Below are 12,422 nucleotides of genomic sequence, written 5' to 3' on the forward strand. Positions count from 1 at the left end.
TGTTATGGTGGTATGGAAGATTTGCTACTTATTTATACCAGGAACTTGAAAACTCTTCTGTTCAAAAAATTTAACATAGTGTCTGTCCCTTGGAATATAAGTATGTTAACCTTTACTAAGAATATATGGAAGTCAAAAGCAACTTGTTTCCTAGTTATTTTTTCATCCTAATAACTTCAGATATGGCAGAAATCAGAGTCAGATCTGGAATAACTTTTTACCTCAGAGTTTCTCACCTGGTTCTAACTGCTTTGACTTTCATGAAATCAGAATCAGAATTAATCTCACATTGGAGTCTCTATGATTTAAACCCATTTCTGTTGTAGAGGATGCATTTTGTGCTGAAGCTTTTGGTACTGTTCAGGTTAGACAATGACATTGCTGGGCCCACTAATGGGTCCACACTTCAGCTTGGCCAGGAGACAAAGTTCCACCTATGGCAGTCCTTCCTTAGTGCGATAAATATTTTTGTTTATTGTTCTTTCTAGTGACCATGTTGCTGGTTGGAGAGCCATGTTTTATGAATGCTTGGAAGGATTGCAGTGTTCTATCATTTCATCAAGAAGTTACTTGGTTTTGGAAATGTTATTTAAAGGCATAATCAAGTGAGAAAATACCTCTGCTGTTGCAGGCCAAAGTCTCAACTTCTTTTTTTCACTTCATCTTTTTGATGCTGAGTGGATCTTTTTATTTTACTGAAACAGTTCAGATTTTGCTTAGACCTCCTTCAATTGTCTTCAGATGCAGGTATGAATCTCTTTAAGGAGATCCTACCTAGAGGAAGGAAGATTCTTTCAACTGATACATCTGATTAACCTCATGCTGAAAGAAGATGTGATAACCAAGGAATACAATCAAGCCTTGCTCCATGAAAAAGACAGAAGGGACCTTGCAAGGAAGATACCTCTGACATTTGTGGAAAAAAGGGACCTGTACTTGGAATGCTTTGGTTCCCCTCTGTTGTTTAAATTTCCATATCAGTAAGCCTCAAAACATGACAGATAATGAGCCAACAGGAAGAAATTACATTTCTGGTAAATCATTTGATTTTTTTTTATTCCTTTTTTTGCTTTGTTAAAGATTTACTTTTATTGCATACTGAGATGGCATAGTGCAAAGTACAGCAGTGGAGAGCACTTTGAGAAGAGCCAAATGTTAATGCAAGAGCAGCTAAAGAGAGATACATCCCTTTAAGTTATTAGATATTTGTTTTCATAGCCAGGCCATAATAAAACTTGGTTTTTGCCACCCTTTACAGAACCAGAAATGCAAAGTAGATTAAAGAGACCAGGATAAGGTCAGATTTTTCTCAAATGGCCTATTAGTCACTGATAGTCTGAGCAGCATGTATTGATGGCACATGCTGGCAGTTCATGTTGGCAAATCTCTTACCTTTCTCAATCATATATGGAAGGAATGTTCTCCCCTTTTGTTGCTTTTGTCTATAAGCAACAAAACTCCACTGTCTACAGGAGACTGCTGCAGATTTAGAAGGGGGGTGTGGGGGGGTGTGTGGAAGGAAGGAGGGAGAGGCAATACTTCATGGTTTATGACGCTGTATTCAAGAGGTCTGAGGGTTTTAGTGACAGCAAGAGAGAGAAAAATCTTATAACTCTGAGGCACTTCTTAGTCTGATGCACCAGAGGATTAATGCATATGTTAGGGAGCAGGGATAGCTCTGGACAATCCAAACATTGTCCATCGTATGTAAAATGACATAATCCTATCTTAAATTATTGCTTTCAGGATTAGTTTAACAAAACCAAGCAACTGTAAATGAGCATAAAAGAATACCTAGATGAACATTGGGGTAGTCCTGTAAAACAAATAGCAGGACCTTGAGCTGCAACATAGTGAGGAGTGTAAATTGTTTTCTCTTTTGAAATACAGTATTGGAAATCACTTCTCAAGGCATGGATGAAAGTATAAGAGAAAAGAAGTTAAGACAGTTCATGACAGGATAAAATACTGACGTGGACAATTTTAGCTCTATTATTGCATACATTAAAGTTAATGCCAAAATTTCATATTTTAAATGTAGAATATCATAGTAAGAGGCCTGGTGTCACTTATGCTGAGAGTATATATAGTCAGGTTTCTACTTTCAAGTAAATCTATTAAATGCTTGACAAAGTATCTACTCCTTCTCATTTCTGTAATGGTAGCACCTAAAATCTCTATTCAAAGACCTTGGTCCTGTCATGGCTGGCTCTGTCTGCACTTATTTGAGACATGACAGAGCTCATCAGAAGAAGCAATAGTCTTAATCCATCACATGTTCAACCTTTGTCACTGTGCTTTATATTTTTGTAGTAGAGACGGGCTTAAAAAAGGTGGAACATTAATTCACCAAGAAGAGATTCAATTGTATTAAAGACTTCAGCTTCCTCTGAAGAAAATTGGTTTCTGACTTTATTTTTTAAATTTGTTAATTTTTCAGCCTTCTGTTCAGTCATTGTTTCACTCTGACAAAGCCTTGCAAAGAAAACTCCTGTCAGGAACAGATCTATATCAGCAGGTTTCTCTAACTACTTAAAAACAGTCCTGCAACTGTTTTTTCTACCACAAAACAGATCTTTACAGTTTCTAGACAAAATACCCCAGCTTCCCCTCTCCTACAAAGTACACCATTGACATCTGTTTTGCAGTGCTTCCAATACTCATCAACACATTCTCTTCCCTCCTTTTGCAGTAGGGCAGCATATCAGCAAGCATTGAAGCAAAGAAGCTGGTGGTCACCTGAGAAGCTAAAGCAGTTCTCAGCTGCTTCAACCTGATGTTTTTGTAGACTGTTTTTCCTTTTGTCTATAAGACCATCTTTATAGACTAGTCCACTAGATGACAGAATCATAGGTGAACCAATACTCTGGTTTGCTCCAGCAATTCCTTTCTTCAGTTTCTAAGCAGCTATGGGTGTTGCACAAAAAGTGGACAAGCAGTCTTTGCTACTGTTACAGATTAGAATCACAGTAAACAGCTGAGCTATTTTGTTCTCCAAACATTCATCCTTGCAGTGTATAGATCACCTCATGAGGATTAGAGCCTCAAAAGGTGGTAAAGAAGTCTGCCTGCAGGGCAGATAAAGGAGCTTATAATTTGTGGGGTTGTGATGCACATTACACTAGGGCTAAGAAATAACCTTCTTAAATTTTGTAGGGTTCTCTCATACAGTGATTGTATTATTGTCTTCCATCAAAACAGAGCACTAAAATACAGAAATCTGTATTTGTGCAGCATTTCATTATTTTCTGCTCTGAATGCTGTTATACTGAGATGTTGCTTTTCTTCTAATGTGCATAGAGGAATTCCAAGAACACAGCTGCCTGGCAGGTTAGCCCAAAGAGGCTAGTGCTCTGCATTGCAGGCTGGGATCCATATCTCTTTAAATACTGAGAAAAGACCAGCCACTCCTGGTGTGAGAAAAGCTTTTTCTCTTCCTGGGGAGCCATAAAACACAGTGGAAGCAGATCATCTCTGCAAAGGGAAAAGGCTTGCACAGGTCAGCAGCTGCTTTGCTTATAGGACCTGCTGCCTTGTGCAGAAGCCATTTGCTATGAAGTATCTGATTAAAAACTTACCTTACTGAAGCAGCAAGTCCTGCATGTCTTTGACTTTGCCAAATCCCACTTCCTTTCCACTTCAGACTCCGGTGGAACTTTTGCTGTAAATTAGAGCCAATGGAATAATACTACAGAAAGTATTTTCTTGCTTGAGAATAGATTATCTTTCACAGTTAATTTCTAATTTGTGTAGGTCTGTGCGTGATTTAGGAAAAAAAAAAACAAACAAAACAAAACAAAAACAAACAAGCAACAACAACAACAAAACAGAAAAAAAGCCCACCAGAAAAACAGTCAAATAAGCTTGCTGAGCCACACAGAAAGAGCTATGGGCATTGTGGCAGGAATGCTTGTGAATGAACTTGATTTTCAGAAGGTTGTTTGTCATACACTGCCAGGGTAAGTGATGATTGGATGAATGAATACTGTCAGATGCTGCTACAAGCAAGCCTGAACACCATGTGTAAGCCAGGCAAGATTTATGAGCTTCTGTTTCATAGAACATCCTACTTGTCATTTGGACCAATGGCAAGAAACACTTGCTCAAGACCCCAAACCAATTTTGGATTAGTAGGCTGTGAACTTGTGAAAGAAATACTTTCACTTCTGTTTCAACACATGGAGCTGCAAGGTAACAGTGTCTGCATGCTGCTTGCTTTATTCTTACTGCGCTGCTTGCTTTATTCTCACTGATAGACTGTTTAACAGCATGATTTAGGACAGCTTTGAACTGGAATAAAAAAGGAGAGGAAGAATTCTATGGACCACCAGCTCTTGTCCAGTTTTAATTTCCAATCAAATAAATCAATCTGTTCCTAACTAGTGACAAGTGCAAGCTCTTCTTAGCAGTAACAAGTGACGGGTAAAGGTAAGAGTGCTTATTATACAAAGGTTGCTAGAAAGGAGGTTCCTCTTAATGTTGCTGTTTGGAATTCCCCCTGTGTATTTCATTTTTCTGCAGTGACTGGTCTGGCTCATTTCCTCCTTTCTGGTGTCACTTTCTATAAGCCTGGGCAGTGATAGCAGCTCTCCTTGTATTTTGGTAGTGAATCCAGAGTAAAAGAAGAGGAACTATCCTGTTTTCTGAGGTCAGTTTTTCCTCAACTCTTGAATGGGGTAAATTCTTCTATCTTACCTTCTGTAGATATTGCTAGCTACAGTGTGTCAGTATCTGGCATCGTGTTGCTTGAAATATTAGTAAGATGAAGTCTGAATGCAGATGAAATTTTGGAGAATCTTGAATTATTCTCTTTGTGGCTAGCCCTGCTACTTGCTCAAAAGGCTGCTGTAGTTTCAGTCTTTTTTTAAAGAATGTACTTGGATTTTTTTAATACAAGTTGCTCCTATAGAAAGTGAAACTAAAAGTCTTAGAAAGAATCTCATTTATTTCCATTCTTTTCCCACAGAGTTTTACTTTCCCATTTAGGAGGGCTGAGATTCTATCATGAAAAAAGTCTTGAGTACAAATGTAGGCAAGTTGTCTGCTGTGCTGTTGTATTTCATCTTAGTGTTGGGATGGGAGAGCTGGGCATAGCTGTAACCCATGAGGTGATACTGGATATGAAAAGGCAAATTCTGCTCTCAAATCACAACTCTGGACACCTGCAGGACAGTACGTTATTAGTCTGCCTGAACTCAGCTGCCTCCAGTGGAAGACTAATAACTTTTATCTATTGTGTTGGTCTCTATACAGCTAAGTCCATTGAAAGGCAGAAGTTCCTTTTACCTAATATTTATACTTCTTCTAACTTCTTTAAACTCCTCTCTAAGGGAGACAAAGGAGAATGTGACAGGATATAGGGCAGCTTTGTTTTCAGCGTCATCTCTGTTCTTTCTTTTTAGACTATAAAGCCCATGGAATGTAACACTACATTGGCACAGTAAAGACTGTTGGTAAAAGTAGTATCTTTTGTTGAATCAGGTAATACAACAGGAAAAGTTAAACGTTCTTCAGATGTATAAGCTTTTCAAAGATCTGAAATAGAAACTAAAACCTAAGTTCATTATAACTAAGTGCTTCGTAACCTCAGCACCACTAATTGCAGTTTATGAACAATGAGGCTGTCTGACAGCAAAACCTGTTTGATATCTGTGGAGCAAAGGAATTGTTAGTGGTGGATTTGGGGAGAGGAAAGGGAAACGGGTGACTGTAGCGTGGAGGGCACTTCATCCCTCCTCAGTGCTGGCTTGCCCACCTCCCAGAGATCATTGCCCTAAAACACTGCCTGCAGCAAAAACCAGAAAGCGCATCCCTGCCTTCTGGCATGTGTGCTGTGCACAATGACATAACCCTTGGGTGGCACAAAAGAAGAGAGAAGACTTTCTAAAGTTGTTAACAAAATTTTAGAAAGGCTTTAAAGCTGTAGCTGGTAGCTAATGTCATAGAACTTTTCAGTTCAAGTGCCAGTGTTTCACTGGACTCCTTATTTAGAGTGGTAACACCCACTTCTTGTCAGCTTGGTTCATGTGTAGCACTTAGTCTGGAGTGCTGCAAGAAAGTAACATTTCTTCAGCAATCTTTGTGTTTAAGTTTTTGACCTCTTTGTCTTCACTGCAGTCCCACTCATTTTTCTTTAAGTAAGACTTGGAGCTGTAACATTATGTCATCCTCTGCTTGAAAAACATGTGATTTGTGTGGCAGTACTACTCTTTTCTATGAATTATCCTCAGCTTCCTAAACTGATAAAAAAATTCTATGGAGGAGGGGGAGATTTCCTCTGTTCCTGAACTAGCTTCAGATATTTTCATTTTCTTAACCTCTATACACATATGAGAGACTATTTCATTATCTGTCAGTTCAGATGTCAACAAAGCTTTGGGAAGGAAACCCTCTAACAAATCTCAGAAGCATCCACCTCATTTTTGGAGTAAATGTTATGTTATTGTCTATATAAACCTTCTTCTTTCTCTTAGAGAACAGTTAGTAAGTAGCAGACCCCATTGCCAGGAATCTTTAACATATTGATCCTTTAAAATATAACACATGTTTAAATCAAATTATTGGGGCAAAATGAGAATTTGCAACTACATTCCTTATCTTTAAAAATCTAAACTGCCCTATCTAACTCTTAAGACTTGTATATGGTTTAAGTGAATACCTCTTCCTTCTTTAACCAGATTCTTTGTCCTGCTATGGTGAAGTTCACTATTTCTTTTACTAATTCTCCAGCATTTTTAATTCATATGGTATCACTTGGACTCTAAAAGAGCACTGAAAACAAACCATGGAGAACCTTGGAAGTGAATTATATTGTTGTGCTGTATATGCAGAATACAGCAGTAAACCAAATGCATCATGAGTGGAAACCTTGCTGTAGCATATATGCACTAAATCATTGCAGAGTTTTAAGAACACAGGCTACCAAATGCAGGAGAAAGAAGGTTTTATTTAAAGATTTAAAGCAAAAAGTCTGTCTTAACCAGTGTCCAAACAATAAAGGAAAATATATTAATGGAAATACATTTGCAAGTACACCCTGCCTTCCCCCATTCAGCATCTGCACTTCGTGCGCAGAAGCCTGCCACAAAGGATGGCAGAGACACCCCTGGGAACTTTGTCTTGCAGGTCTGTGCAGCGTCTGTCTTCTTCCAGATGTGAGCTGGCTCTCGCCTGCACAGCCTTTATGAAGAAATTACTACAGAAATATTTTAGTTTTCTGATGAAGTGAAAATGTGACAAACACCCGTTTTGGCAGCTCTGTCAAGGACTCTAGAGGGAATGTATTATCAGTTAACTAAGTTAAAAGCATGCATGAAACAACAGAGAAAGTGCTGGGTAGCACAGAGCTTACTTATCTTTGGTCCCAGCCAGGGGACTGTTGGAAAATGCTGTGAGAAAAAAAGGGAAGCCCTGGGAGAGGAGCTGCTGTTGTAAACAAGATAATTTATGTCTGGCTTCTTTTTGTGTGCTTGTTACTACATGCAGCAAAACTCACTGCCCATGAGGTGTCAGTGTCCTTACCTCTGGCTCTCTCAGTGCAGAAGCTTTCACCTTTCAAAAACTTTTTTGACTTCAACCTTTCAAAAACTTTTTTGACTTCAACACAGTGATTTCCATGGTTGCACCATGATTTTAATGCAGCAAAGCACACAGCACACCCGCTATTAGGAATTTGTTCATTCAACTACAGAAAAAAATTGCAGCATTGCAAATCTAGTAAAGTCAATAGGAAGACAGGTAGGTATAGATCTGTGTCAAACTAAAGTAATAATAAAAAACCAGCGGGTAAGCTGAGCGCCATTCAGACTGGTGAAACAAAAGAGATGAGTACTCCAGTTTTTCATTCCTGAAAGAATGGCAATCTTCATTCTTCTTAAGGTGGAAGGCTATGTTTCCCTTACTCCTATGTTCCTCAGCTATAACACTTTCTACATCCTTTATCAGCTCTCTAGCTAGACTTGGCACTGGCAAGCTGAAAATGTTTTGCATTACTTACGCATTTATCCACAGGGAAATGCTATTAAAAGCAAGGTTTAAATTAACAAAAGCTCTTACTAATATCTGTCAATGAAGAAGTTATGTTTTTATTATTTTTAAGGACTATGTGCATGAAAGCTTGAAAACCTTGTCTTTAGAGTTGCAGGTAGTGAGGAACAACAATGTTTTCTTACAAGCTGACAGACCTAGAGGAAAGGGAGAAGGATGATAAATGAACCAGCTGGATCAGAAGAAGAGTAACAGCTAACTTCAGACAGATTAGGAAGGCAGGAGTAATTTTGAAAGTCCTAGCAAAAAAAGAAGATAACTGTGTTCCTAAAGGATTGGTTCATTATAATACTAAAAATCACACCCCCTGAGATAAGAGAGCCTTGCCCACAGAAATCTTTACTCACTGGGTGTGCGTAGTGAAATAAATATATACCATGTCTTTAAACACAGAGAGAGAATGTGGAAACCAAGATATATATTATAGATATACAATGCTATCTATGTATATAGAAAACCCTGATTCACACTGAAATGTATGGAAATAGGTAACTGGCAGACTGAGGGTGTGCTGGCTTTGTGAAGTTATCACCTAACACCCACCTCTCCACAAACACAGAATACACAAATATTGCAACTTTGGGTACTAATCAGCTCTCTGTGCACCAGACAACCCAGATTTTGGGGACAACATTATGACTATGACTTAATTAAAGCTTAGTATTTACATGAAGATTAAGTTTGCCTACTTAGTCTCTTTCCATAGGATTTAGCCTTTTCTTTGTCTGCTGTAATCGAGCAATTGACTGCCATTGGAATGATGCATTTGTCTGTCTTGCATTCTCTTTACAGCTTCTGCCCGATTACTTCTCTGTCTCTAACCCCAAAATTATATTGACCCCTATGTAGTGCTTCAACAGGATTATTCACAAACTCTGGCAACCTGACATTCTGAAAGGGTTTTATATTTATTTAGCAAGGGAAAGGGCAAAGCAAAATGCTGCAACAAACTGAAAATTTAATCTGGTATGTTTATAACCTCATTTTTGGGTCTTATGCAGGTTTGGCAACTTCTGCTTTCCATTTATAGCAGATCAGGCAATAATATAATATATTTGTAATCTTGGTAGCATAATGAGGCCACCAAACATGAGAAAGGAGAAATACCTGAGTGTAGGTTACTCCTACTTCTGGAACTTCATTGTGTCCATCCTCTTCTAAGCTAAGGCTCTAGATTCTGACATCTTCTGCAGCAGAATGTGAAAAGGTTGATTTTTAAGCTGTTCATCAGAACAGCCCCTTAGAGAAGTAAGAGGGATGAAGATTATTCTATAACAAAGCAGCATGTAGTGGTGTGTGACTGGGTCTGCTCTGCCCCTCTTTAATCAGAGCTGCATTATTAGCTGTATTTCTCTTTCATCATGTTGCAGGTAGGCTTCATGGTACAAGAGGTTCCTCCATATTTACACACCTTGAGAAATTAGGCATATGCAACCAGAGTTATTGACGGCATTCTGCTAAAGGCAGAATATTTGAGCTGTATTATATTTATCTTCCATTGCAGATTATGGTGCTTGATGCTAAACTGAAATTTTTCATGGTTGTGGTGTGTCAGCACCTTTTTTTTTTTTTTTTTAACAGGATATGGCCTGGAAATTGTGCTGGTTGTTCATTTCATGGTGGCATTTTAATATTATTATGAACTAAATTTCTTGGATCACCAGCGCAGGTGGCATTTGTATTAGTGACCTGTAAACACTGAGGAGCCAATATCTGGTTTTGAAATAGTTTGATAAAGGTGATGAATGACCAACAAGCAGTGTTATTTCACTGGCTGTGGAATATCCAGAAGGAATGTTTGAGCTTATTGTAGTGCCTGGAAGCTTATTCTGGTAACTGGAAAGACATATAAAGGATTTAAAATGAGGTGGAGGAAGAGATAACCTTTATTGAGAAATGTAGCTGCAGCAGTAAAAGTAGTTGTCATATAAATATAGGTGACTGGAGCAGGGAGCATCTTAGGTCAGTCAGATTTGTCTGGATACTGTACGGCACTCTGCTTGAAAGGCTGTAGCAATGCCCAACTCAGGTAGGTATGAGTTCTGAGGGGGAAAAAAACATTAATTAACAAATAATTGTGGTAGATTCCAAATTGTCAGTGAGTGGCCTGTTACAAGAAACTAATTTCCAAAATAATCATGCTATTCTGTTCACAATCAACTACATTTTGGAAAAGAATTATATGAAACAAGTGTTCTACCTTTCACTATACCTTCTTGTGCTGAGGGGATGTCTCCTAGTGCCACCTCCAGGGCTTAGGAACTGAGTGTAACATCCCAGACAGAAGCTGCTACCCTTAGAAGAAACTGTCCTGATGGTAACGAATGGGATTCATCTTCCATTCTCTTCACTGCAGTCTTCTCATTTTCCCCAGTACCTGCTAGATTTGCACTTGCATCATTTATATCCTGATAAAGATACAGGACTTGTGACTTACTCAATGCTTGGCACTTCTGGTCCAGGTGGTCAGACTGCAGTGTCTCACCCCCTGACTGGTCTAAAAGATAGGTAAGTCTCATTGCAAGCTGTATCTGGATCTGTAAATTTAAGTTATGCAGAGTTGTAACCCAAGCAAGACTTGGTAAAGCAATACCCATTCCACAGCCTTAAGATCTCAATATTTTGTCAACAGAAAGCCACAGCGCAGGACTTGTAGTTTTGGTTGACAAAAAAAAAAAAAAGTGGTTTTGTTATTGTTCTAACTGTTTTTCTATTGTATTTCAGACAGCAGGAGACAAATCATGGATTCAACATTTCTGTCTGAAAATGGCTATCTTGATTTGCTGCACAGTGGTATCGATCCATTGCATCTGTATACTCAACTTGATCCTAAGTTATCTGGAAATGAAGAAGGTGACTTCTCTGCAGGTTAGTAAAACACTAAAAATTCTTGATTAGTTTAGTCTTCATGCTATAAGTTATTACCATCTCCTCTCAATTACATAGCCATCTAATGGCAGTTTATCATGTTGGCTAAACTAAACACTGCAACGCATAGTCTTACGGTATGATAACTTTGTTCATATCTGTATGTAAAATAGTGACTGCTTCCAGAAACTATCATGGTTTTGAAACTACATGTTTACAGCTTCCTGCTCAGTGAGTTTAAGAATATATACTATATGTGTCACACATCAAGGTGTGGGATTAATGTATTTGGTTTGGATGTCATTCCTGTAAGTAGTTTATTTGCAAGTGTTCTTATTGTAAGCTGGTCAAATGTAATTGTCCACACTTTTGTAGCTTCAAGGTAAAAGCTTTGCAAAACAGAGACTTTTAGGTGAGTTTGTGATGAAGCCAGTCTGCAAGCAAACTAGCATTTTATTTCCTTCTGAGATCCTAAGGCATCAACTTTCATTACAAGTTTCCATTTTACAGGCCAATTGGGCACAGGCAAATGATTTCATGATTCTGTGCTAGAGGAAAAAGCTGAAAGACCAGGACATAATGATAGTTTCTTCATGTAAGTTTCTACAGCCAATCAGATTAGGAGGTTGCCCTGGATCTCAGACATTCTCCTCCTAAATTTGTGTGGAGGCTGTGGAATGTTCTGCTTCCCCTGAGTGTGCCAGCATAAGAGTATGAAAGTGAATGTGTGCTGCTAACTGTGTGGTGGAACAATAGATGAGCTTATTTTAAACTACTGAGCTGGTCTGTGGGTTGAGATTGGTGATGAAAAGAGAACAACAGACACATGCCAGATATGAAGACCTATAGCTCTGCTTAACAGATGTAAGAGATTACCAAATTGGAGGATGCCACCTCGCATCCTTGTTTTAATGAGACCAGTGTCAGCAGGTACATGCACAAATCAGTGGAGAACTGAGCACCAGAACCTGGAATCATCTTTGTGATTAATTATTTCCCAGGTTGATTTTTGTTCTCTCAATTTCTGACTTAATAAAACCTGCAGGAGTGTTTCTCCACTCCCATCGTCTTACTTGCTCAGTCAAATTAGGATGAGTTGCGTATCAAGGAATGGCTTTTGTTATATCAGAGATGTTTCACTATTTTGAATACTTCTAAGCCTTAGCAATGTCTGAGATGATGTAGATAAAATAAATGTTGTCAGGACATGGCACCAGTTATTGGAAGCTGGGTACCTCTGCTGTGAAGATGTTAGCATGGTTTCTGATATATTTTGGCCCTGTTCAACTAGCAGCTTTACAGGCAATTTGTAGCAGTAGCTTGGGTGTTAGCATGGACCAGCATTTTTCCAAACAGGGAGTTTTGGATGGTACCACAATATCCTGAAGAATAAGTTTAATAGTATTGATGAGTCTGGGCCATGTGTATGGGCCTTAATGGCATAGAATGGATTCCAGAACTGTTTTATTTATTAGGAAAGATGAAGTCTCAGAGTTGATCAAAAGTGT

General features: G+C 38.6%; 1 protein-coding gene across 1 annotated transcript in view; it reads left to right on the top strand.

Annotated features, from left to right (window-relative positions):
* The first annotated feature begins 749 nt into the window (after positions 1–749).
* CIITA (class II major histocompatibility complex transactivator) overlaps positions 750–12,422 on the top strand; it is a 31,828-nt gene continuing 20,155 nt past the window's right edge. Inside the window, 4 exon segments of the mRNA XM_031050353.2 lie at positions 750–805; positions 807–936; positions 938–1,034; positions 10,771–10,914. Coding sequence (XP_030906213.2) covers positions 750–805; positions 807–936; positions 938–1,034; positions 10,771–10,914 — 427 coding nt within the window.

The sequence above is a fragment of the Melopsittacus undulatus genome, chromosome 8 (assembly GCF_012275295.1).
Source record: "Melopsittacus undulatus isolate bMelUnd1 chromosome 8, bMelUnd1.mat.Z, whole genome shotgun sequence".
NCBI lineage: Eukaryota > Metazoa > Chordata > Aves > Psittaciformes > Psittaculidae > Melopsittacus > Melopsittacus undulatus.